The following is a 26677-nucleotide window of genomic DNA, read 5'->3' as shown; positions in this document are numbered from 1 at the left end:
TCTATATGTGTAACAATGATTGATTTATTTCAACCCTACAATATTGATGATGCATAATTATGTTCTCGTTCAACGCGCCTTAAAAATTGGTGCAGTCCTGTTGTCCCCCCTGCTTGGCCCCCCTGGGGGAGCCAACAGGATTTCGAAATCCTGTTGTCCCCCCTGGCTAGGGGAGACAAAAGGACTAGATTTTCAATCAATGATTTGAGGACTGTTGTCCCCCCTGGCAAACATTGGGTATTTAGAAGCCATATATTTTTGTAACATTTAAGAAGTTCTGGAGTACCTGACTAAATGCCATATTGCCAAACTAAATACCTAAACGTATGTCAAATAATAATTAACATTTTGTTAACGAAAAAAATATAAGTTGTTGGTACCGGTAATATTTCTGACTATTCCAAAATCTGTTTTACTTGCTTTTAAATAATATAAGTAAATGCGAAAGAAACTTTATCTGTCTGTCTGTTACGAATTCACGCATAAACCATTGAACCGATTTTGATATTTGGTTAAGAGATAGTTTTGAGTCCCGGGAAAGGACGTTGGACAGTTTTTATCCCGGTTTTTAAACAGGAATGCGCTCTATATTTTTTTCTGTGACAGAAAAAAAAAATACGTGGACAAAGCTGTAAACAAAAGCTAAGTAAGTAGGTATATGCTATTCTCATGTAGGTATAAGAAATATTGTCTTCTGTAAAGTTGACTAAAAATCCGTTTAGTAGTTTTTACGTGAAAGAGTATCAAACATCTATACTATTCCATACTCACAAATTTTCGCATTTATAATATTAGTAGGTAGGACGCTAAAACTGCATAATTTTAAATTAATCATAATAATTTTCAACAAATTATTTGCTCAGTGATTCAACTAGCGGCCGTCCGCAACTTCGTACGAATGGAGTCCGTTTTACCCCCTTATGTGTGGAATTTCGTAAAATCCTATTATATGCTTCGTATTATTTCCTATCCTTAAATAAATAGATAAATAAAATCCGTTCTTGGCAGATGTCTACACCCTATAAGGAACCTACCTGCCAAATTTCAAGTTTCTAGGTGTCGGTACCGGCACCAACACCTTATTTTTTTCGTTATCAATTATTATTTAAGAAACGTACTCATTCTTTTTTTGACCTACTACCTAATAGTAGGGCAAAAAAAGAACATGTATAGGCTCCTTAAGAGCATTTGACGATTTGCAAGTACTAATTTAATTAGTCTAAACAAATAAAGATAATTTTGATTTTATCAAAATGGTAATTATTATTTAACAAACGTTTAGGTATTCACTCAGTTTGGGAATTTAGCATTCAGTCAAGTACTTCAGTATTTTACAAATTATGTTATAAAAATACACAGATTTTAAATAATGTTTGCACGGGGGGACAACAGTCCTCAAATCATTGATTAAAAATCCAGTCCGAGATTTTGGAATAGTCAGACATATTACCGGTACCAACAACTTATATTTTTTTCGTTAACAAAATGTTAATTATTATTTGACATACGTTTAGGTATTTAGTTTGGCAATATGGCATTTAGTCAGGTACTCCAGAACTTCTTAAATGTTACAAAATTATATTGCTTCTAAATACCTACCCAATGTTTGCCAGGGGGGACAACAGTCCTCAAATCATTGATTGAAAATCTCGTCCTGTTGTCTCCCCTAGCCAGGGGGGACAACAGGATTTCGAAATCCTGTTGGCTCCCCCAGGGGGGCCAAGCAGGGAGGACAACAGGACTGCACCTAAAAATTTTCATTAGCAATTTCATCTAACGAAGCGTCTGATGCACCGTTTATCAAGAACTAAAGTCGAATTTTTTAATAGATGAACTTGAAGTTTAATGGGTAGCCAGTTTTTGATTGATCAAAAGTAGTGTTGTGACAAAGTGAATGATTGAAAAAATATTAATAAATTCAGATATTGAGGCGCTACTATAAAATATAATTTTGGTAAACATTTTATTGAATCAAAAGTAGAGTCAATACTTAGCTGAAAACTCAACAAAAGACAACAAAAAATAGTTTAGTGGCAATAAAATAGCATGGGTCGGCACCCGGGGCGATCACACCCCCCCCCCCCACAAGTCCTATGACACCCCCTGGTACCCCCCAGGATTTTGGGGTTACCTACCGAGATTGAAAGACAATCGCACCCCCCCCGTATCATGACATAGACCGCAGATTTGCCATGCAGATGCGCCAGTGAGTACTAATCTGCGCGACTTGTGTCACCCCCTGATGCTTGGCACCCGGGGCGGACCGCCCCCACCGCCCCCCCCTTACGCCGCTACTGTATTGAGGACTCTAACGAGATGGTATTATCGCACAAATAGATAGAAACATACATAAAACCGTTAGTTAGACATACACTACCTTATTTGTCTATTTCCGTAAGGCAACGCAACGTTTGCAATGGGAATCTACATAGCTTACCTAAGAAACAACTGCTATAGGCATTTAGGTAATATTTTTTGCATTTAATGGATCAAAAGGGATTATTGACAATCGCAACTTGATGGTGGTTCGTGTGGCGACTTTGGAGATTAAAACGGAAGATTGAGATAAGTATGAAACTTGTCCCGGTATCCTCTACTTTATTCTACTAAATATACCTGCCCCTTAGACAAGTTGCACTTTTTGATCGAATCAAAAATCGAAACCTCCATACAAAAAAAATTCGATAACAAACGTCACAAAAATGATAATCTCATACAAATAATATCAGTTAACGTTATAGTTATTGTTAAAGTTAGGTGGGGCAAATCAGCCTAAGTAACTGCCTAACTTTAGCTGAGAACTATCCCTGAGTTATTATCAGGATGTTTTGCAACTCAGCCTTAATGTCACTTTGATTAAAGTCTATGATTTCTATACAGCACGTTATTTGCGAATTGTGATTAATTATTTTAAAAATACATAGTTTATAATAATATTTGCTATGAATGCAGCTGTTTACTAAAATAAGTAATAGAGAAATATTATATAGAGAATTTTAAAAGTTTTGCAACCTTTTTATGACTACAAATACTTAACTCGACGTGTATTATGGGGGCCAATTACCAAGTAAAACGCAATATTGTGGTTTCTAACGGCTTTCTTTAGTTAATGAATGTTCCGTACTTTTATGAAATGGCGACCGCAACACGCTTTGCCCTGCAGCCTGATGTACCTACCAAATGATCTGTAAAATATACTTTAATCCGTTATGGTGTCCCAAGACAAGACGTTACTTACAGAAAATAAATAGGGTACGGTTGTAAGGTTAAAATGAATTCAAAACGTTTGTCTACTAAAGCCATATGTATTCATTAGGCAACATTTGTTCATAAACTGTTTATGACTAGTGTGAAACAAGTTTACCATAAACACAGGTTTCTGAAACTTGGCCGTCCACACTTGCTCTCCACTCATAGCGGTGTAGCACGGCAACATGTATCATAAACAATGTTTCATCACCTATGTTTATAAACTGTTTACAAAGATTATGAAACATTATGAAACATTGTTTATAAACAGTGTTTATCAACAAATGTTGCCTAATGAATACATGTCTTAAAGGTTTTGTTACACTTAGGCTGAGTTGCACCACCTTATTTTAACCGTAACAATAACCGGTGCTTTTTGTATGGAGTTTGACAGATTTTTGACGTTTTCAAAGTTAAAGTAAGATTGGTGCAACTCAGCCTTAGCTTATTTATTAAGATATTGTAAAACTAGTAAGGTCACAGATCGATTACAAATATAGGTGGCCTGAAATATTGTATTTTCGCCTAAATCTTGCCAAATCAGATACTTGTTGTGAAACTTAGCCTCCGGTAAAGCCTTTTGGCTAAAACTGACTATGCGGGTGTCGCTACCAGGCGGATGCTAGATTTGGGAATTTCCTAAATATTTAGGACATTTCACTAACTAAAAGTAACCGACTTTTAGAGGGTAACAAGAGTGGAAAAGGATTTCTTGTGAGGTAGGTAATTACTTGAAAAAAGTATAAAAGTCATTGTACTTCATGTTTCCTCTCTAAAAGATTATTAACTTCTTCTTTTCGTGTCGACAACAAACCTACACAGTGTCAGCCCAAAACCCCGCCACAAGAGTGGCGTTGTCAGTAGCACTCATCATAACTGTACACATTATTAATTAGACAAAATCTAATTTTTCAAAAATGAGTTGAATGGAAATACTGGCGGGCTTTATGAGCCTCTTCGAAAAATTTCGTAAATTTTTTGCTAATCAATAGCTTAGCTTTTTGCTTATAGAGGCATAATAATAAAATGCCTTTTAATTCTATGCTTAGTTGGCCAAGTTGGCTTAGTTTTGATGAATTTACAATTTAAATGATTGCTTGTTTTGGAAAGCTTGTAGGTGTTGAAGGTATGCCTAGATTATTTTAATATTTACTAATCTTGACCTAGATATTTTAATATACAATGTTCTATTAACTTTTTTTAACAAAATTACCTGTCTAAATAAATTAACTTCTACACTCAGGCCAAGCTCTACTAAAACCTTTTATATTTTTTTTTATAATTTTAAAGTAGAGCTTAATTATCTTAACCAACATCGTGTAGTCGCCAAGTATATTATTATGCATTTGATAGAGATATGTTTTAATCCATATGAGGATATCATTGGTAAATAATTTAGCACCTGCTCTAAATTCCGAACTATTGAACATACACCTGCTCATTAAAACGAGTCGAAATCAATCAAACACAATGCAGCCCACGCGCAGATCAGCCCTGCATCTGATCTTTCACTAAAAGGCCAGGCCTTATTGGCCAAACCCGGGTGCTATTTCCGTATGCGGTCCGTTTTTGCTGAATGTCAATCGTCGTAGCCTTGCTCAACGCAGTTTGGTAGACGTAACGGTGAAAGGCAACGGTGGGGATCGCGCGGGCGCCAGCAAAGCCAGGCCCCAGTCCAACTCAGGCGCACGACCGAGCGCTACCGTCAACTGTCAAACGTCACTCTTACTTTCAATCGACGCGAGTTCAGTGTGTGACATGAAAAAGTGACTTTAGTGACACATAATGCTACTGTGTGCTTTACTTTGGATCGCTCTCCTAACGCCGGCGCGTACACAAGGTAAGTTTGCAATTTAAACTATTTTAACGTTACGCCATTTGTTATTGTGAAACTGGTCAATTTAAATAATGTTACTCGGTACAATTGTCTGCCTGTTTTGTTTGGTGGAACAGAACGTTTCTGATCTGTGGCGGGAGCTGGTTCGGATATGACCCTGGCTTTTGTTGTAGGCTCTAGTCCCTCTTAAATGAAGTAATGAAGAGCTTTGCAACTTTTATCAAAGTTTTTCCTCATAATACAGGGTGTGTTAAGAAGTTAAGTGAGATGAAGTTTTCAAAATCATCTTTTATATTATTTGCATCACTTTATAAAGGCTAAATGAAAGTGAATACCTATCGGAATGTGTCACTGATGAATAATTGATATTAAATCCATTATCTCATTATTGGCCGCGATGCGTTTAGCACGCATACCTTTTTTCTCGTCTTAACATCTCTCATTAGCATCAAAATGGTTTGCCTGGAAAAATCTGATATTATAATATTATGACTTCAAAAAGTTTTTTGATACTTTTGCCTCGTCTGTAGATGGAATTGCATACCGAGAATACTCGTATTTAGCTACATAACATAAATAATAATATGTCATTGAAAATACAGCAAATAATATGGACTTTTATTGGTCGTTTAAAGACTAGGTTATCTTTTACATATTATTGTTTGTTGGTTCAAGTAAAATAACGTAAGTTGCAACTTATGGGTTTTTAAAAACTTGGATAATATGGCACTTTCCATTCTACATTTACTCGTAAGTATGAGCAGAACTTTAAGTCTAGTTAGGGACTTTCTTGTCATACTTTAGATATCCGTAAAGATTTAGGTTCGTATTTATAGATAACTGTTCGACCGGCTTTTACTAAACCATTCAAATACACACGAACAGGCTTTATTCACCACTTACTCAATTTTACAAGCGTGTCGCACGAATCGCATGTAGACGGTTGACCACTGACCCTTCGGTCATGGACATAAGGAATAATTTAGCACGTCGCATTAACGTCATGACCAAGAGACACTTGTCCTACATTCCCACAAGCAGGTACAGTCAGCTGAAAGTAAAACGGTAGCTTTTTAATCTTTCTGTCGAGTCGTCTATGGACGATTAGGGTGATACTTTTTCTGTAGCCGACTCTATCTAAGCGCCGGCCCGCCAAAATATTGGTATTGGTATTACTGAGTCACAGAGTTTCACATTATGAGCAAAACAGACTACCACATTGTTAGTCACATTGCGGATGTCAACTGTGTTGCTAGAGTTATTAATAATGAGGTTTTATATTAAAACACTATCGATATTGGGAAACACGTGATCTATTTTCGCAGAAATAAAGGAATTTAAATACTGGCAAGTAAGAATTTTGCATCGATAAAAAAATACATGACGAAAACATTTAGAGTAGGCGCACACCGTTGATTTTTCGTCGGCCGATAGTTTAGTCGGGCAGTTGATCAGTATGGGCATATGGGAGTGCGCACACTACGCCGATTCGATTTGGCCGATTCTTCATACAATTTAAAATCGGGCACAACTATCGGCCAACTAAAAATCAACGGTGTGCGCCTACTCTTAAGCGATCGTTTTTTGTTTTTCTTTACAGATTTTAGCAAATGTCAAAGTTTGTACATGTATTATTCTGTTAATCGTACCGGACAAGAATATTTTAAAGATTAACGACACAAAAGAAACAAAGAAAAAGTGTTCGTTCGTAACCTCAGCTCATGTTATGGACATCAACGCGCCACCACTTCGTAGAGCATCTTGGAAGAAATACTTATTATTATTGATAAGACTTATCTGTTTTAACATACTTTTTAGTATTTATAGAATATTTTATCTCTTAATGACTATAATAATTCATTTTATTACAAGAAATCACGATCGTGGAGTCCTGCATGCATATTTAAAAAAAAAACCAAGTGCAAGTCACAATATGATTTTTCTTTTACATAATCTATTTATTTATTCAGCTTTGTGACAATTATGTCGATAACTGCGAGGGGACATTAACCAACAATAGACTGGTTATAACGCTAATGATGCTTGATGTAACTAGGTGATTAGATAACGCAAAAAACTTGAATACTGGACTTTAATTACTTGATAGATTGCTGATGTCTTATAATTGTTGGTAAAACCGCAATATTGGAAGGTTTTGGTGCTCGCTCGGACGCCGGGCGCTATGTGCTAATAGATTTTGATGTTAAATGTACGAACGACGACACGCTTAGGTTGCAGCATTATGGTAGGTATACCTGTTTTTTTGGTTGTTTATTCGATAAAAAGACGACTATTTTCTAAGAAGCGTGCATTAAAAAATAATATCTAGTTAATTCTCACCAATGTGACATCTATTTGCCCTTGAATACTCTCTAGTTTGCCTACATTCTGACACTTCACACGATCAACGTTAGAGCTAAGTTATAATAATATGAAAATAAGTAATGCAATAGCTTTGTTCTTCGTTCGTTGTCATAAGATTATAAGAAACTACTTATTGGTTCAAGCTCTGCCCAGACGACCACCTTCTACAAGCTATGAACGAACACATTACGATTATCATTATTTTAATTCAATTATTAATGTTACACTGGTCGAAGGGCCCACAAAATCTTTAGATCATTTTAAGCCTCCAATAGTTTTCAATATCAACAATAGAGTTGGTATTTCACATCACAGCTCTGTATAGATCGCTAAACATTGTTCTAGAAATCAATTGAATTTCTTTAATTGTTTCTCAACGCATTTGCATAAAAACAAAAACTTCAAACTTCATAAATTATAGAGGCAATTTATCATGATAAGTAGATAATAGTTAGCAATTTCAAACGTGTAATAAAATAAAGATATAGCCTTGTATGGAGAATGGAATGTAAGGTGATTCCATTGTCTGGTTGTGGTTGTTTGTCTCTGTCACTCCTATTATGATAGCCTTATGAGGTCTGGGCGAGTAATAGAGACGCACTGCTTTCTATAAATCGAATCTTGATAGATATTAAATTGTAAATATGTTCTCCTAAAATATGCAAGGTTTCTTGTTGCTAATATTTTCCTTTTCGACCAATGACAGAGTTTTTATCTGAAGAATAATATTGACATTTGAACGTTTGTTTATACAAAATCTATTAGTGTCATAGTTATCCTTTAGATTAAAGTTTCGATTAAAAACTCGACCCTAAAACATGTTTAAATGACATTGAGCTTTAGATACTGTTATTACTCTCATTAATTGCCATATCAGAAAAACCTTCATATTTTATTTACTAGATTCTTTAACATAATCTTTGCTCGAGCAATAATTTATCGCAAGCGAGTTTTTCATGTTAAACTAGCTAAAAGACATGGCGCCATGATTGATTCCATTAAGCTTTACAACACCTAGGAAGTGAAAAAATTCCAATCAACTTACAACTCGTACATACAGACTTACTGAGTGTAAAAAGAACAATATAAACTACAAATGTTATTTGTTATTTCAACTAGTCGGAATAAACCTCTACTTTGCTAAACATTAAATTATGTTAATTAAAATCCATTTAGCATAATACTTATGCAATTATACATACAATTCGTCCGGTTTAAAATACTTAAAATATGTAAACAACACCGTAATAGGAGTTCGTTTAAGTGGATAAGTGCTGGAGTTAGAGGTCTTTGGAATTACTGTATCAGAGTATTATTCCATTTTATAGCCTTTTAAAACGTTAATCTTCTTATTCCAAAGACAGTTCTGACGTTGTAGAAGAACATAACATCAGGCACAAAATGGCCTCATCAAGACTTTGTGACTATGGACCATTGTCTATCATGTTATTATTTTGGAAAAACCTGGAAAATCATTTTTATAATGGAAAAATCTGGAAAAAAACAAGTATCCCTAATTTTTAATTGACCCCGTCACTTAGCGTTAATAGACTCTATTTTGTTACATAGGCACTTTTGACCAAATCTTTTAAGTGGTTGTAGAAATGTAGCATACATTAAACATTACAATAACGACAGGAGCTTGTAACCATACATAATTATATTATCAAACCTAAAACTTCTAATTACCGATTACTAAGCATTCTTAAAAGTATGTATCAAACATCAGATTAACAAATTAAAACACCGCCATACAAACCAATCACTTTCAAGCACGCGGTATGTCAAGCGCGATCTCGTGCGCGCGCGCAGTTCGCTTTCACTTATCCTTCTCTCTGTGTGTGTGCGACTCCTGCGTTCCACTGAACGATATACCCTACCGGTTGCCGGCATTCTGGGTTGGTAAATGAACTTGTGGAAACTCTAGATAAGCCGCTTTGCGTTGAAAATGTATACGATTTTGTGGTGTCGGGTGATTGATGCTTATTTGCCCATCAGTCACAAGATAACTGAAGTAATGTCACCGATGCTATTATGCTGAGTTCTTGATTTTTTGAAAAGTTAGGATACTCCAGAAATCTTGAAATACCTATCACATCTATATAGATGTCAATCTTAATAATATAATGTGTGAGGATCTTTTGTACTGTAAGTTCTTATCTATTCGAAAATTGAGAAACATTTCTTGTGTTATTTTCATATCCAAACTTCTAAAGACGTTTAAAAGCTTATAATTTTTTTAAATACCAGCTATTGTATCGGTTGATGGGTTGCATCATATAGAGATTATTTTCTCTTCATTATACTTTTACTCTTAGAACTCTACCGGTTTTTTAGTGCTGAATTTTAGATAGCATCGCTCGTCTAAGTCTACACTCACGATGCGTTGCGTTTCCTATCGACGCAAGCGCAACGCAATGTCTTTTTATCACCCTTTTTATCTTAGTGTGGTGTTCGAAGATTTACATGTGTGTCAGAAAATGGCATAAAAACCGTTTTTGCTACATTTTTCATTGACACTCTGCTTCTTTAGCCTGATGATTAGACTTCCTTGAGAAAAAAAAATCGAACCAATAGTTCCAGAGATTAGCACGTTCAACCAACCAATCAAAATCTTCAGTCTTCTCATATATAATATTCACGAGCTTTCTAGGTATAATAAGAGACGTGATAACAGCTTCCTGAACTAAATTGAATTTTAAGCATGCGGCAGGCTAACAAAAGCTTGTTATAATTATTTTGAAACACATTACGAAAGCATCGTCAACCGGATAGCAGCTGATATGTCGTTAATTGATAATTTTGCAATTAACCATGCAAAAAAGGAAAAGAACGTATTACCTACTTAGAGCGGCGTGTATATGATTATTTTGCATTTCATAAACCTGAATAACGATTACTTTCATTTATAATTAATTGTGACTGAATAGCGAGCGACATACATTTAGCCAGAGGACATAGTAAAATAAAGAATACAAATGAGAATTAGAATACTCACAGTTTTCAAGATTTTTTTCATAGTCTAAATAATTGATAGCCAGTCCAAGTAGGTATGAATAAAATATTAGAAATAAGTAGAAATAACAATAAACATTGCCTGTGAAATAAATAATTGGAAAATTCGTTGCATACTTCGATTTGTAGTTGTATAACTCTTACCGGCCTATTTCCAATTAGTCGATTAATTTTTGCTGTCCAATTTCAAAATACCGACTCGAATAAGAAATACATGTTGTTGATATTAGTTGCTTGTTGCCTTTCGTCAGGCTTGCCAACGTTTGCCAATTACTTGTCCAAAATGACCGTTTCAAAACTTAACTTACGACATGTGCTTCAATCAAAATAAAAAATATAATGGCTGTACCTGGTCATTGACATTTGGCATATTTTGAAATAATATCTCTTACAGTGAATACAACATACTTTATTTATTTAACACTTATATTTGCCTGGTCATGTTGTCAGAATACCAAATTAATCGTTTGAATAATTTAATTATGACGATTTTTCTAATCCATACAGCAGTTTCTAATCATAAAACTATTTTCTTAAGGGCAGGGGTTATCACGATGTGGAAAACTTTCTTATTTAATGTATTTTGCAAGAAGTTATGTCGGTTTCAAATTGTTGTGATTTGTATTTTTCCACGCGTTTATCTTTATCTAAATTGGTTCAGCAGTTCATATTATAGAAAAATGTCGATGGCAGCAACACTCGAAACAAAAAATGGAAATTGAAGTACGCTCTACATACAACTTATCTTTGACCTGCAATCTAGTTAATTTGATAAAATATAATCACCACATATACCTACCAAATATTAGTTAGGTAGTTTATTTCTATGTTAATATTTTTGTACTTTACCAAATTGTTCTCCAATTTAAAAAAAAAGCACATTTTTTTTAACGCACTCGTTTCATCGACTTTCCACTGATTGGCACTTTTATAATACGGTAAAATGGCACTTACCGCTAAATAGATGATGATTCAACGAGTGTATAGTAATTAATAAACTATAGATCTCTTAATAATACTGCATGACAAGCCACTCGTCGGTGCTACGCGGTCAAAAGTCCACTCAGGTATGGATTCCGTAATTAAATCTATCGTTTAATTATTATTATGACCTAATTATTTATTTACAATACCAGTAGATGTTCGAATTAATGTTCAATACATGTTTAAAGTTTTTATGCTGCCATTATGTCTTTTCCACAACAGCATTTCCTTATTTCAATTAATTAAGACTTATTTCTTTCTTTTTACTAACTTTTTACTTACTTTTCTTTTTTGTCTTCATTTCTTATTCAACCTTTGATTATTTTCACGTTGGTATATATTTTATCTCTTCACTAGGATTTAGAAGTTTTTTATGATTCTCTGCTAGACCGTTCATGATTTCTGCATTAATTTGTTGATATTAAACGACTTCAGCAGCTTTATCAGAGGTCTTATCAGGGCGTGCTCTAATCACTTCATTTAGCCGTCGGGACAAGCCAGGGAAAGTTCTGTCATGGGCAAGGCTTCACTCGTGGTACCGGTTTGACGATGCACTTGAAGAAAAAGATAGACTAAACGAGGCGCAGACCGTACATCGCAAACTGCTCCGCTGCACTACTACCTATTCGACTTGTGCAATGTGCAGGTATATTTAAAAACTTCAGGTGTGATGTGTTCCTAAAATTAATTCTATGCAATCTAAATAATGCAGATGCAGAAACAATATTGGTTCCAATTTTATCTTGTTACCTTTGAAGGCAAAATCATTACGTATGAAAGGCCTATCTACAAAACGTTTTAACATAAGATGGCGATGGTTTCAAAATGTCATCTGTAACTGTTATGATGGAATAACATCAACATGAATTGTGACAACAAAAAAAATACACAAAATCTCACACAAAATATCGATGAGCACATTTTATTGCACTGTATATTGGTTTCCGACTCAGATCATAGAAGGGAATAGATGTGAAACGGGGGCGTGGCGCGTGTCTCCGCGATATGCCCAGAAACGAACATCGGCCGCGTAGCTAGGTTAGTCGCGATTCAGTCGTACTAAGGAAATGTTCTCCGATATTTTGGATAATGCGTCGTTACGTGCAATAAAACAAGTGAAACGAAGAACTACAGGAACAATGGAGTCATTTACTACATGTAAGTATTGCAAATCCATTGGTATTTTGCTTATAAATAAAAAAAACTAAACATTTTTACGAACGAATTCAGTGCCGTAACAGTTACTGCGATATCGAAATCAGTGGTGATAAAAATTCTAACACACTTGTACATTGACGATTTAGTTAGCAACCACTTTATGTCATGCTCAACTACTGCGCAATGTATTTAATTTCTTCCGATATCCACTGTCGTGTGAAAATACACAGTACGGCCGCATGTGCCGGTCGTAACATAGTGCCGTGCTCGTGTTCTAATGCGGTTTCCTATTATCGATAAATAGAAGTAAATTATAATTTTCTATTTTGTAATTTTAAATAAAAAAATGATGTGTTACTTGCGATTATATTAAGATTTTACAAAAAAAATAATAACAGTAGAAGTAATTAGTAACTGTCAACTATGTAATTACTATAAGAGCTAGTTGAAAGCCTAATATAGGCATTATTTTTGATAAACATATTATGCGGTACGCAGATCGCCATAATTAAAAAGTAAATGCGTGATAGTAGTTAATAATAACGTATAATAATAAAAAGGTTTTCATACATAAGCATTTTGTGAAATCAGTTTCGAGCCTTGCCCCTTGCGATTTAAAGTATCGATATCTTGTCGACTCCATTTTGTCTTTGTTCTCTCACTAGTTTTCAAAGTGTGCGTCACGTCACGCGGCCATTGATTGGCCATAAGGCATGCCTTCTGGCCAATCACAGCACTTTTAAGCCGGTTGCACATGTTGTCGTGGACTCTCAGTCGCTTTGTTTTTACACAGTTGAATGTGTGTGTGGGAGCTGTGGTGGGGGAAATGTGGGGACACTGGTTCTCGTTGTAGTTACGCGCGACTTCATATCTATTCTCTTTCTATGATCTGAGGTTTCCGATATTAGATCTCAATATCGGAATTCCGATATTAATATCGGAATTGAGTTTATGTGTTATAAATTGAATATTTGGTTATATTCGTAACATTTCTCGATTGTATACAGTAAAATAATAATTTTCATCAAAATCTTTAATTTCGTACGAAACAGCACTTCTTAAAATTATAAAATTGAAGTATTTAAAACCATTTTTGTATGTTATGGTAACCATTTTTGTATGTTATCCATTGCATTTGGTTACTGATAATGAGCCAATATGGACTAGCAAATAATTGAAGTGCTTTTGTAAAACAGGTATCAAACAAACTTTTACTCCTTCAGCCAACACTGGCAGAACGATTTGTAAAGTCATTTAAGTTACATGTTACAAAAATTTTAGGTAGTGGTAAAAAACTTGAGTATGCTTGTAATTTGTTCCTTTTTGATTATCGATGTACAACTCACAAAACCACGGGCCATCCTCATCATCATCGTTTCAGCCGTAGGACGTCAACTGCTGAACATAGGCCTCCCCCAATAATTTCCACAATGGCCGGTTGGTGGCGGCCTGCATCCATCGCCTTCCTGCTACCTTTATGAGGTCGTCGGTCCATCTTGTGGATGGCAGTCCTACGCTGCGCTTTCCTGTACGTGGCCTCCACTCCAGAAACTTGCTGCCCCATTGGCCGTCAATTTTGCATACAAGGGCGGAATCGCTGGAAGACCTCGGCACAATGCTCGAATACCTTAATCGAGTCTCCCAACAGGCAGGCCTTCGGATGAAGATGGACAAAACGAAGCTTGTGATGTGACCATGTTGCACCCTACCTATTTTCGGTTGGGAGCTAGATTCTCGAGATTGTTGACAGGTATGCTACCTCGGACAAACGATTCAGCTAGGTAGATGCAATTTCGAGAAAGCGGTAAATCGTCGAAACTTACTCGGCTAGGCCGCTTTCGGGAAACTATACAATATCTTTTCGTCCAAAATACCTCAGTGCTTAAAGACGAAAGTCTTCAATCAGTGTGTGTTACCAGTGATGATATACGGCTCGGAAATGTGCCCTCTCAAAGTTGCACAGCATGCTATGAAGAGGGCTGTGCTTGGTGTTTATATACGAGATCGACGAGAAATGAGAAGCTCCGTAAACGAACTAAAGCCGCTGACATAGCCGACGGACTAGCAAGCTGAAGTGACAATGGGCAGGGCACATGTACGCAGAACTGACGGGCCATAGTCCAATTAATGTTTGGAAGGTAGTTGAGATGTCGTTTTTCATTGCTAAGACCAAGTACGGCAAGTGCTAAAATTGTTTTAGAACAAGTTAAATTAACCATAAATATTTGCAGTGGGACAAAAAGTGATGGTGAGAGACATGAGAAAATCATTGGTCTTTGCCAATTATGTACTTTGGGCTTTGTGGCTGGTTGTGGCGCGTTTAAACGCTTTGTTTAAAATCTAAATTAAAACCTTTATCTGATTCCGATATTAAGATATTGGGTCATTCAATATCGGAATTGTAATATCGAAACTCGTACTCCGAGATTCCGATATTACGAGATTCCGAGATTCCGATATTCATGCCCTACTTGTACAGCAGCGGTGCACTGTGTAATTTTGTTAAAACTGCTCTATCTTTCTCTTTCAAATGCGCTAGCATCCCAATTTGACCAAGAGAGATAGAGGTATTTTTGTAGTGTAGGATTTTTACTTTGGTAAAGGCGTAACTTTTATTTTGTACCAATTTCAAGGATTTTACTATGAGTCCCAAATTCAATTATTTTTGGATTCCTATACCAGTCACAAGCTTAATTTTGACAGTCCGTCAAAACGAAAAAATTGCGTTGGCCCTTGGGTCTTGGCTGTTATTCCGAAATATCCCAAAAAGGGACAAAGGCCGTTTTTAAAAGAATAATAGCAGATTACATTTTAAGTGAACAAACCAATACAAATTACTTATTACGTCATGAGTCGGCCAATACTTAGACAGTACATTCTTCTTGTACTCGTATGTCAACATATCCAACAATTTGCAAGCTACCACGTCTAATATTGGTTTGAGGTTGCCTTAGGCCAGTGTTGGCAAAAAGTTAATCTGATTAATGATTAAAAATTAATGATTAAAATCATAATCAAATTTTTTTGATTATGATTAGTTAATCATTAATCAAAAATTTTGATTAAGATTAATTAATCATAATCATTAATCGTTAATTTGATTATTTGATTAACTATCTACTATTTTCATAAGAAAAGGGTTGGGAGTGTATGAAAAGGTACCCGCGACTTATAATATCTAGCAAAGGGGGGATCTGGAGTTGTACTGTCGTTTTCCCAAAAAACTGCGTCAATTTTCACTACTCAAAACACTTATCGCACTAGTTTTGTTTCTCACAATTCCTTCTATTCTTCCGGTATTCTCCAGCAAAATTGGGGCAGGATAGAAGTTAAGCGGGCTGGCTGACGATAGGGTAGAAGTCCCCCCCCCTCCCAAGGTAGACGCAAGCGTGGGCAATTCAACGGAAAGGTGGGGTTGCTAAACTAGGACGTTTTGTGTGTTGGGGAGGTGCAGGAGACTTCGTACCAGAAGTTTCGGGGAGAAGCCCACGCGTGGGCAATTCAATAGAAGGGTGGGGTTGCTAAGCTAGGAAGTTTTGCGTGTTGGGGAGGTGCAGGAGACTTCGTACCAGAAGTTTCGGGGAGAAGCCCACGCGTGGGCAATTCAATAGAAGGGTGGGGTTGCTAAACTAGGAGGTTTTGCGTGTTGGGGAGGTGCAGGAGAGTTCGTACCAGAAGTTTCGGGGGGAGGGCCACGCGTGGGCAATTCAATAGAAGGGTGGGGTTGCTAAGCTAGGAAGTTTTGCGTGTTGGGGAGGTGCAGGAGACTTCGTACCAGAAGTTTCGGGGAGAAGCCCACGCGTGGGCAATTCAATAGAAGGGTGGGGTTGCTAAACTAGGAGGTTTTGCGTGTTGGGGAGGTGCAGGAGAGTTCGTAACAGAAGTTTTGGGGGGAGGCCCACGCGTGGGCAATTCAATAGAAGGGTGGGGTTGCTAAGCTAGGAAGTTTTGCGTGTTGGGGAGGTGCAGGAGACTTCGTACCAGAAGTTTCGGGGAGAAGCCCACGCGTGGGCAATTCAATAGAAGGGTGGGGTTGCTAAGCTAGGTTTTGCGTGTTGGGGAGGTGCAGGAGAGTTCGTACCAGAAGTTTCAGGGGAGGCTAGGGGTGGGGGGCAGGTGGTGGGGTTGCAAGTAAGTGCTGGAACGGTAGGGGAAGTGGACTGATATCCTCCTACGGGAGCTCGGAAGACTGCACCGGAAGTTTCAGCGAGGGAGGGAGGGGGCGGGGGGCAGTCTAGGTTACCTTATATTTATCTAGGTATGACCTGTCATAGAATTGTAGCCTAAAAACAAACATCTAATATTAGAATTCAATGTTTTAACATTGTTTTCGATAGAACATTTAAAAAGTTAATCAAGTTAATCAAATTAATGATTATTGATTAATGATTAACAAATTAATCATGATTATGATTACTTTTTTAATCATGATTATTTTAATCAGGATTAATTTAATCATGATTAAAATTAATCAAATTAATTAATTGATTAAAAAATTAATTGATTAGTGCCAACACTGCCTTAGGCCGATGATTTCCCAGCAAGTCGCAACCTTGACCGCTGATATTTCCAGAAATAGCAAGACCGGATTTGTTATCATTTCGATGTGACATTCAGGAAGTCCTTGCTTTCTTCTATTTATCGAACAAACTTAATCAAAATCAATCCAATTTCAGACACACAGGATCCATGGGCATGGACTGAAAAACAGGTCAACAGTCAGACTTTTAATGTGATGTAACATTTTACGTCAATGCAGCCGCATCCAATAAATAATGTTTTATCATTTTTACGTAGGAGTTTACCTTTCCTCATTTTCCACGAAGCGTATGCAAAGCGAAGTATGAATGTAATTTTAAAACCAAACATGCACGGTTAATACGTAGAAGAATCTTCTTAGAAGTTCCTTTGAAAGGTTCTTTTGCGTATAATAAATATTGCAATATTTAAAATGCATATTTCCTTTGGGGACATTGGCCTACATTCTTGCGTATTATGTACTTAAGAACATCAAAGGAGCATATCATGTAGCGGGACTCTCATCATGACATGATGTTCTAAAAGGTTCTTTTTACTAAGCAGAATAATCCCACAAAAGACTTTAAAAAGAATTAAAACTTGACTGATAATATTTTGTCTACACTTAGTTTTGTACAGTAGGCCGTGGTTTTCATATCTTTTGTGGTAATTAACTGATTGTTACTCTCAAAAATGTGGATATTGAGTTGTAGCAAAGCTCCTGGAAAAAAGTATGTATTTCTTCTACTTTATCAATCTAGGCCGGTTGGTAGCGGCCTGCATCCTGCGCCTTCCTGATACCTTTATGAGGTCGTCGGTCCACCTTGTGGGTGGACGTCCTACACTGCGCTTTCCGGTACGAGGCCTCCACTCCAGATCCTTGCTGCCCCATCGGCCGTCAGTTCTGCGTACTATGTACCCTGCCCATTGCCACTTCAGCTTGCTAATCCGTTGGGCTATGTCAGCAACTTTAGTTTGTTTACGGATCTCTTCATTTCTGATTCGACCTCGTAAAGAAACAACGAGCATAGCCCTCTCCATAGCACGCTGTGCAATTTTGAGCTTATTTATAAGGCCTATATTGAGAGGCCACGTGTCCATTTGGAAATATGTTTAGCAGTGAACGTCCTTTGTCTGAAATGATGATGATGTTGATGATGATGATCAATCTAGGCATTTCCAACCAGCCATAATATTATGACGGTCGGTAAAAGTAACATCTACAAGCTGAAGTAGTAATTACGTTGCGAGAATATCTACAGGATGCACTCTCACTCACGCGGCACGCTTAGGGAGGTCCATTGGAAAACAGAAACATCCTCTCGGGACTGTTCGAAAATAATTCGATGAAGTAAATGATTTTAAACTTAAGCATGGTTACACAAGTAGGCTTCAAATGTTTAATAAAAGCTAATGTTATTAGTCTCAAAGTCCTTATTGGACTTTTATAAATACATAATAGGCTTTTAGATATTTACTCTAACAACTACAACAAAAAGCTAAGCTACAAGATTAATAAGCTTTTAAGCAAGTTTGGGTGTTCGGGGATCACACACACAAGTGTTAATTAAGCTCGCTTACCTTTTCAGTATCATTGTAATTACCTTCTCATTAAATAATAATAAGTATTGTAAGTGTATTGTCGATGATACTGAATAAACATTTTTTCTTTCTTTCTTTCTTTCTCACATTTTCATTCTTATGACTACTAATTACATACTTGAAGTCGTGGTCGCTATCATCAATGAGGGCTATCGTTTTTATACTTAACAGTTGGCACCCCTGGCGATTGACAGGACCTTACTTTACAGTGGCGCCATCTTGATGAGTGCAAATGCGATAGTCCTCCTACCACTTTAGCGCTCACAAGTTGGCGCCACTGTCTTCGCTACTAGCAAGTGACAGGACCTTACTCTACAGTGGCGCTAACTGGTGAGCGCTAAAACGATAGCCCTCATTGGGATTGATATAATATGACCGGGTACCTATGTCCTATATTGCCGAGTCATAGTACTTAACAAACAGTCTTTGATAAATAACTGAGTTCAGCTATTGAAAAATATTTACGATAATAATTATGTCTCGACATATTATAAATTTTACTGTATGACGTAGCAATAATATAGAGGTACAGTTGGTCTGCTTCTAGCGAACATCATCGGCATTATAAGACCACTAGCGGCCGCCCGAGACATCGTACGCGTGGATCCCGTTTTACCCCCTTAGGGGTCGAGTTTCGTAAAATCCTTTCTTAGCGGATGCCTACGTCATAACATACATCTACCTGCATGCCAAATTTCGGCCCGATCCGTCCAGTGGTTTGGGCTGTGCGTTGATAGATCACTATGTCAGTCAGTCAGTAACCTTTGAGTTATAATATAATTTAGATGTAAAGATGTAACTAGAGACACATAAGTTTTGAGGCTAGTTCACTAAAACCACCATTTCCAAGAAAATTATAGAGGGAATTATACATTTCAGGGAAAGAAAAAACTATAAGCAATCAAGTAAAAAAAGAGAGGAGATAATTTAAGACAACTACATCAGTAATGTTATATTTTTCCGTATCAAATAGGTAGGTACATCGTATGTATGTTGTTTGTAACCTAAACTCAAACACTTGCATTACTCTATTGATATTGGATTTCCAATACATTCCATAAACTTATTACCATGTAGTCCATTCTGACGCAGGTAGCAAGCATTTTACGGACGGTCTGTCCATCATATCGTAACTGATTGAATTGAGCTATATTTGGATCACAGTAGGGTGGGTCACTACTATAGTATGGGGAATTTTTTTGTTTTATTTTGACTTCTAATAGCGATATTATTATATGATTAAATGAGTTAAAATACCAAGTTTCATTGAAATCGAAAAATTAACACTGCCTCTGGATTGACTTTGAAATTAGAAAATCCTGAAGAAAAGAGTTTTTCATAGCCCTATTAGCTCCATATATTTATTGTAACTACCAATACTACCAATTAATTAATCATTAATTTATAGACATGAGTAATTAATACTTCCCGCGACATTCACCAAACCGTAGGTCCACCTAGTCTGCCCACACTACGTCTTCCAGCCCAGACCGCTCGTTTTGGAAATACTTGTGGGAGGCCTTTGTCCAGCAGTGGACGTCATTTGGCTGAAACAAACGAACGAATTGTTGTGGTCGATTCTGGATAAAAGCAATTTTAGACCTCATTTTTGGTGACATCACTCATAGTAAGTCGTCAGATTGTCACCACCCCGCATATCGGTCTGATTCGCGTCTGCTGACGTCACACCTCGTGACCGGTCCGACTGGTTTGGCCATACTGCACAAGCCTGCGAACAGAACTGACTTTCATTGTAACACTCAACTTCGAATTAGAATATAAATTGCTTTAGTAACAAACAACAAACAAAGCTAGAGTTTGGTTCCAGTCATTGTAGAAAGGCTATGAGCGGACCGCACAGCGGGAATACAAAGTAAACTCTGTTTTAAATTGTATCTGTCGCGTAGCCTTTTAAATTGTTATTAGTTTAGGAATCATTTAATTGCTGTAAATAATAATTTACAGCAAGAAATCAATGTTAATTCTATTCTCAATTTTAAATAGCACCAGAAAAATAATATTAAAAAGAGAAGTAAGTTCTTAGGTAGAGGAAATAGTGTCTTAAATCCTCTTTAGGTTTATCCAGACACTATTGTCCTCTATACAAATAAAATAAACGTTTTACTCGTAGTATACCTAAGCATTCACAACTTTAAGAAATATAGGCATACAAAACATTATTAATATTTAAGTATGAAACGGAGGGATTATCCCCAAAATCAATCTTGAAATATCGAATGATGTTCATATCGTTTAGTACCTAGTCTATTAGCCCAATGAATTTGCGACACAAATGCCTGGAGCGTCGTTTTGCGTAAATTTTCCCGATGGCGTATCGGGGATCGCGCGCCTATCAAATTAGGAGATGGACACACATGCAATTAACGCGTTTAAGCGTAATCTGGCTATATTCGACGCGGTTAGGGCTGTTGCACGATATTTGATGGACACCAATATCGCCACACGCTATTGCAGGGTTAGAAAACCTTGTGAGTTATAAACGACTTTAAAATTAATAAAACTGAACAAGTATTGATGACGTCCTTTACTTCTGTGGGCATGTGCATGCTGAAAGCAGACTCTATAGATATAAAGCACATTTTATTAAAATTATGTTTTTAGTACGACGTTTGAACTAATTTAAAGGATTGTAAGATAGGGGTAAGTTATTCTGTTGCAGAAGCTTCTGTTGGTAATAACTCTTTAATATACATTTGATTACTGAAACTAATCATGTACCTACTTGTATACATAGTGATGTTGTATCGTTCGTTCGTTCGTTTCAGCCAAATGACGTCCACTGCTGGACAAAGGCCTCCCCCAGTAATGTATGTTCATCCGTTATCAAGTCAGATTGAGGCTAATTAGAATGATCATCTAGCTTATGAATTATGGATCTAATATGCAGCAGCTCTACGAATCCTCTTGATCCATCAGCAAAATTGATAAATAAAGGTGAAAAGCAATGCATTTGCAAATTGATGACGTAATTAACAGCTCTTAATATAACAGCGTACGAACTTCAACTGAAAGGCTTTTAAGTCCATTATGGAAAGTTGACTTTGTTGTTATTTTTACATTATGAACGCTCGAGTACGTTAAAATCTTTAAGTATTAATTAAATACAAGTACGTGATGAGTTAATTCAAGTATAATTTATTTAATTCTCGCAAAAACCAACTATTCCTTAGACGTTTAAATATTGTCAGTCTAAAAAAAATGTTATGATTTTAAAGGAACTCGTATTTTCGACTTCTATGCTAAGCGGTGTGTCGTGTCGAATTCTAATCTAACTCTAATATCTATCTTGTAGCGCCGTTTTTTGTTTTAATTACAATATCAGTTTTAATTGTTTTAGCCAACAACCTGTGAGACGATACGTGTATGATGAAATACCACAGTCTGTCATTGAATATCCACTTCACCAATTTTCCCACCGGTTCACAGCGTAATAGACAATGATTATCGCAATCATACAGTCTACCTCACACCGCGGTTTGATGGACACGGATAGTGCGGTTTTAGTTAATGACACATTCCAATACATCGAGGACCAATCATCAATAGATTCGAGCACTATTGATTCACATTGACTTTTAAACCTTTAGATTAAACACGACTTATGAAAGTGACTTTGAAAATTTGGAATCGTTCGTGCATAGAATATTCATGGATCTGGATGGAAAATTCTTGCAAACAAATAAGACCGACTAAAATTTACATCGGATTGTGTAAGTCTCCAGAGATGAAAATAAACTTACCTTTAATTGCAATATGAAAATGTTGAGACAGTTCAAACTCAGTCTGAGTATCTTTGAAATTTAGTTAGTTTCTGCGCTTATTTATTTATCCTACAGTTGTGGTCTCGACCTTTTTTACTTACGAGAAAAACAATTTGAAAAGTATGCATTTTAAAAAACTAGTATACGGTGGAAATTCATGAATACTTTAGGAAAAATAAGAAAATTTTATCTTAATTTCTTTTAAACAACACAGTACTTAAATTATTATGAAATTCTTCGAAAAACATCCTTTGTGATATTTTGGAATTACCACGACCACAATTTTTCAAATATTTCTGTTCTTTTTTTTGTAAAGGTAACCTAAGCAGTACTGCTTACACACAACTTTTTTCTTAATTCCCTAAAGTAGTCATGATTATGTCTGCCCTACACCGGCTTAATGTTGAATTGTGTGATGTATAGAATTGAGCTACAACAAATATTTCGTGGAGTTTACAACGTTTATTTGCTGTCAGTCTCCCGCTCTGAACTCGGTGCTATGCTTTCAAGTTCTCTTTGACTTTTAATTAACGTTGCCGGCTGCGAGTTAGCAAAGCCTTTACCAGCCAGTATATTGGCGATCGAATCGGCTCGGCATCACAGGAGTTGGATTCGGGAGTAAATAGATTTCGCGTTGAAGGGTCTTGTGCCTGGACAAAGCTTTGTACTGGTCACGTCACGTTCGCATAACATTCAGATGCGTGTGCAAATTGACATTTATTGGCATATTTACAAGAACATTTTGGTTTTAAATACTTAAGGTTTGTTGAGAATATGATGTATGCAAAACCGAGTGGGCAGCTTTAAGGCCATGACGTCAGCCGATATGATCTTGGAGTGGACACCGTGGATAATGTAATTATACACAGTAACGTGTAGCAAATGAACGTTGAAATGGAACGCGAGACAGCGACTAACCTATTTTCAGCCGTTAGGTTGTCAGAATCCTACTATGGCATACGCTGGCATACCAAATGAACCGCGACAGTGACATAACCTATTTGCAACTATCATGGTGTCAGAATCCGGTAGCTGTATCGCACTCTCTGTAGTCAGGGCTTGATACTGGGCGTAGACTATTTTTGTCAAACTTTGATGCTTAAAAATAATGTTTTTTTCTTTTGTTGTACAGTTTTCTTTTGTTTTTGTTTCATAAGCCTATTCAGTAAAATAAATAACGTTAAAAACTTTTTGTTTTAAAATTATTTTGATAAAATTGTACCTACCGCTTTTGAATTTCTATCAAGTCACAACTCAAGTGCGTAAGGAACCTACCGTATTCTACTAGTTCGTAATCTTCCATTTATGTGATTCGACAAACTTAAACCCGCTAAATATGGAGCTTAAAATGTGGCCAACGAACTTCCAACATTTTATAAGGACGGACAACGGTTAAGACTTTCAGATTAGATAGTTCCAATTAATGGACGTTGCATACCTTTGCCGGGAAACATTGTCACTTTAAGTTTTTTTTTATTCTTAATAATTTAACACGGTAAGATTTTTAAAATTTCTTTTTTAAGTTAGTGTACTTTAGTTGCAACTGCAGGCAATCAGCAATTATTTATAAGCAAACAAAACTGTCAGTGTAAATTTTTAATTAGTACATAATGTTATATTTGCTGAGAAATTTCAGCAGTAATAGTGTAGCTACAGTGCATATTGCGTAACAAAGTCAGATTCGAGAAAATAATGATAATTTTCAAATCGAATTTGGATATCGCTTATGCACTGCATCCAATAGGCACAGATCCAAATCGGATACAGCCTCATAAGTAGAGTGCGTTTGGCTTTCTGTGTAACAAGAGATTACCATAAAGCAAATTGATTTCGTAGTTCAAACTACATAATCGCTTGATAGACGGATTATTTCTCGGGTTGTAGGATGAAATGCACGAGCTCTAATGCCGGGTTACGCTTTGTGCCTATGAACTTCAACCAGATTAATGCTGTTGCAATCCATATTAATTCGATTGAGCAATTAGTGAAGCATGGAGGTTATAATTCAAAAGGATATCAAAGCTCCTTGCACCCTGCAACAGTATGTATCGAATGTTGGCGGATTGACAAGTGATTCACCCAAATCCCCCAAAGTAGATTAAAAGTAACTTTACAATGTAATTACAATTGAATAAAAACTCGTTATAGCAGGCTGCAAACTTTTTACGTTTTTCAAAATGTGTATATTGACAGATGCAAAATGGAGGTTTTATAAAAACTGATTTTATGTTATCAAAACTCTTTGCACCCTGGCAGCCAGCAAACTCTATACGTTTTTAAAAATGTGCATATTGACAGATGCACCATTGAGGTTTTATTATTTAAAACTGATTTTTATTATCAAAACTCCTTGCACCCTGGCTGATGCAAACTATTTACGTTTTAACAAAAGGGGCATTTCACGCGAAGCGGACAGCGAAAATCAAGTCAGGTTTTGGATTTTGTTCATATTTGGATTAAATGTACTGCTATATGACCTGAATGGATGTGCATCATTATAATTTTTTTATGAAGCTTAGTTTATTTTTTATGAGCGTTCAAAAAATTGGTAAAATTTCAGGAACAGATTTTTCAGAAGCTATTACTGCTATTATTACATTTGATTAAAAATAAACTAACTATTGGACTTTTGAGAATAAATAACTGTGTTTCTTACTATTTTCTACAAATTTGAAATTTCTTTTTTGTTCACATAGAAAACCGGAAGTAAAGTTTTAAAATCAAATTTTACAAAACTTCGGTATTTTTAAAAAAAAATATTTTTATTTTAAATTGTATAGTACAGTGCGAGCGCGCCGCAGTGAGCGTCATACTGGCTATCGACATTTGGCTACTGTATAAAAATTATTTGTTCGAAAATAACTGAAACGTTAATATTGTTGCATGCATACTCTTAAACAATTATAATTTTGACTCGGCGAACTTCGTACCGTCTAACAGACAATGATTGTTGGCATTGAGATGGTGCGTATTACGTCGCGGACTACCCACATCTTATTGAATAATACACTAAAAACATTATTCTTCTTTTTTAGGTAGTTGGTTAGCTACCTCCATATCAAATTTCATCAAAATCTGTCCTGCCGTTCTTGACTTATAAATCGAGTAACTAACACGACTTTGTTTTATGTATAAAACAAAGAACGGCTGAACAGATTTTAATGAAATTTGGCATGGAGATAGCTGGCACCCTCGACTAACATATCCCGACTACCCAAAAAGAAGGGTAATGTTTTAAGAGTATTATCCAATAAGTTGTGGGTGGTCTGCGACGTAATACCATCTCAATGCCAACAATCATTGTCTGTTAGACGGTACGAAGTTCGCCGAGTCAAAATTATAATTGTTTAAGAGTATGCATGCAACAATATTAACGTTTCAGTTATTTTCGAACAAATAATATTTAAATACAGTAGCCAAATGTCGATAGCCAGTATGACGCTCACTGCGGCGCGCTCGCACTGTACTGCGTCTATTTAAAAAACCAATACAGACTCCATTCTACAACTTTACACACGTTATTTATAGACTACTAGGTATAATTTAAAATAAAAATAAAAAATTTTAAAAATACCGAAGTTTTGTAAAATTTGATTTTAAAACTTTACTTCCGGTTTTCTATGTGAACAAAAAAGAAATTTCAAATTTGTAGTAAATAGTAAGAAACACAGTTATTTATTCTCAAAAGTCCAATAGTTAGTTTATTTTTAATCAAATGTAATAATAGCAGTAATAGCTTCTGAAAAATCTGTTCCTGAAATTTTACCAATTTTTTGAACGCTCATAAAAAATAAACTAAGCTTCATAAAAAAATTATAATGATGCACATCCATTCAGGTCATATAGCAGTACATTTAATCCAAATATGAACAAAATCCAATACCTGACTTGATTTTCGCTGTCCGCTTCGCGTGAAATGCCCCAAAACTGGGATTTAAACATAAAAATATAATTTTATGATATCGAAGCTCCTTGCACCCTGACAGCCTGCAAAGTGTACCTATATTTAAAAAAAATATGCGGAGCGTCGTTCGACTTTCGAATTCGGCGGTCACCCTCTTCGCACATGGCGGAAAACGGCCGACTGGTCGACCTTCAGCCGCTCACCAGGCGCGGTTACCTTTAAAGCCGACTGTTGGTTCACGCGCCAACTGCTCTGTATTATTTA

The 26677-nt window shown here is 36.2% G+C and overlaps 1 protein-coding gene across 1 annotated transcript in view; it reads left to right on the top strand.

The window, feature by feature from the left end:
• Nucleotides 1-4909: 4909 nt before the first annotated feature.
• Nucleotides 4910-26677, top strand: part of LOC135086551 (CUB and sushi domain-containing protein 3) — a 152683-nt gene continuing 130915 nt past the window's right edge. Inside the window, exon 1 of the mRNA XM_063981293.1 lies at nucleotides 4910-5089. Within this exon, the coding sequence (XP_063837363.1) occupies nucleotides 5035-5089 (55 nt within the window). The 5' untranslated portion in view covers nucleotides 4910-5034. The remainder of the gene's footprint in view (nucleotides 5090-26677) is intronic.

Source organism: Ostrinia nubilalis, chromosome Z (genome assembly GCF_963855985.1).
Source record: "Ostrinia nubilalis chromosome Z, ilOstNubi1.1, whole genome shotgun sequence".
Classification (NCBI taxonomy): domain Eukaryota; kingdom Metazoa; phylum Arthropoda; class Insecta; order Lepidoptera; family Crambidae; genus Ostrinia; species Ostrinia nubilalis.
This window is presented reverse-complemented; position numbering and strand designations above follow the sequence as displayed.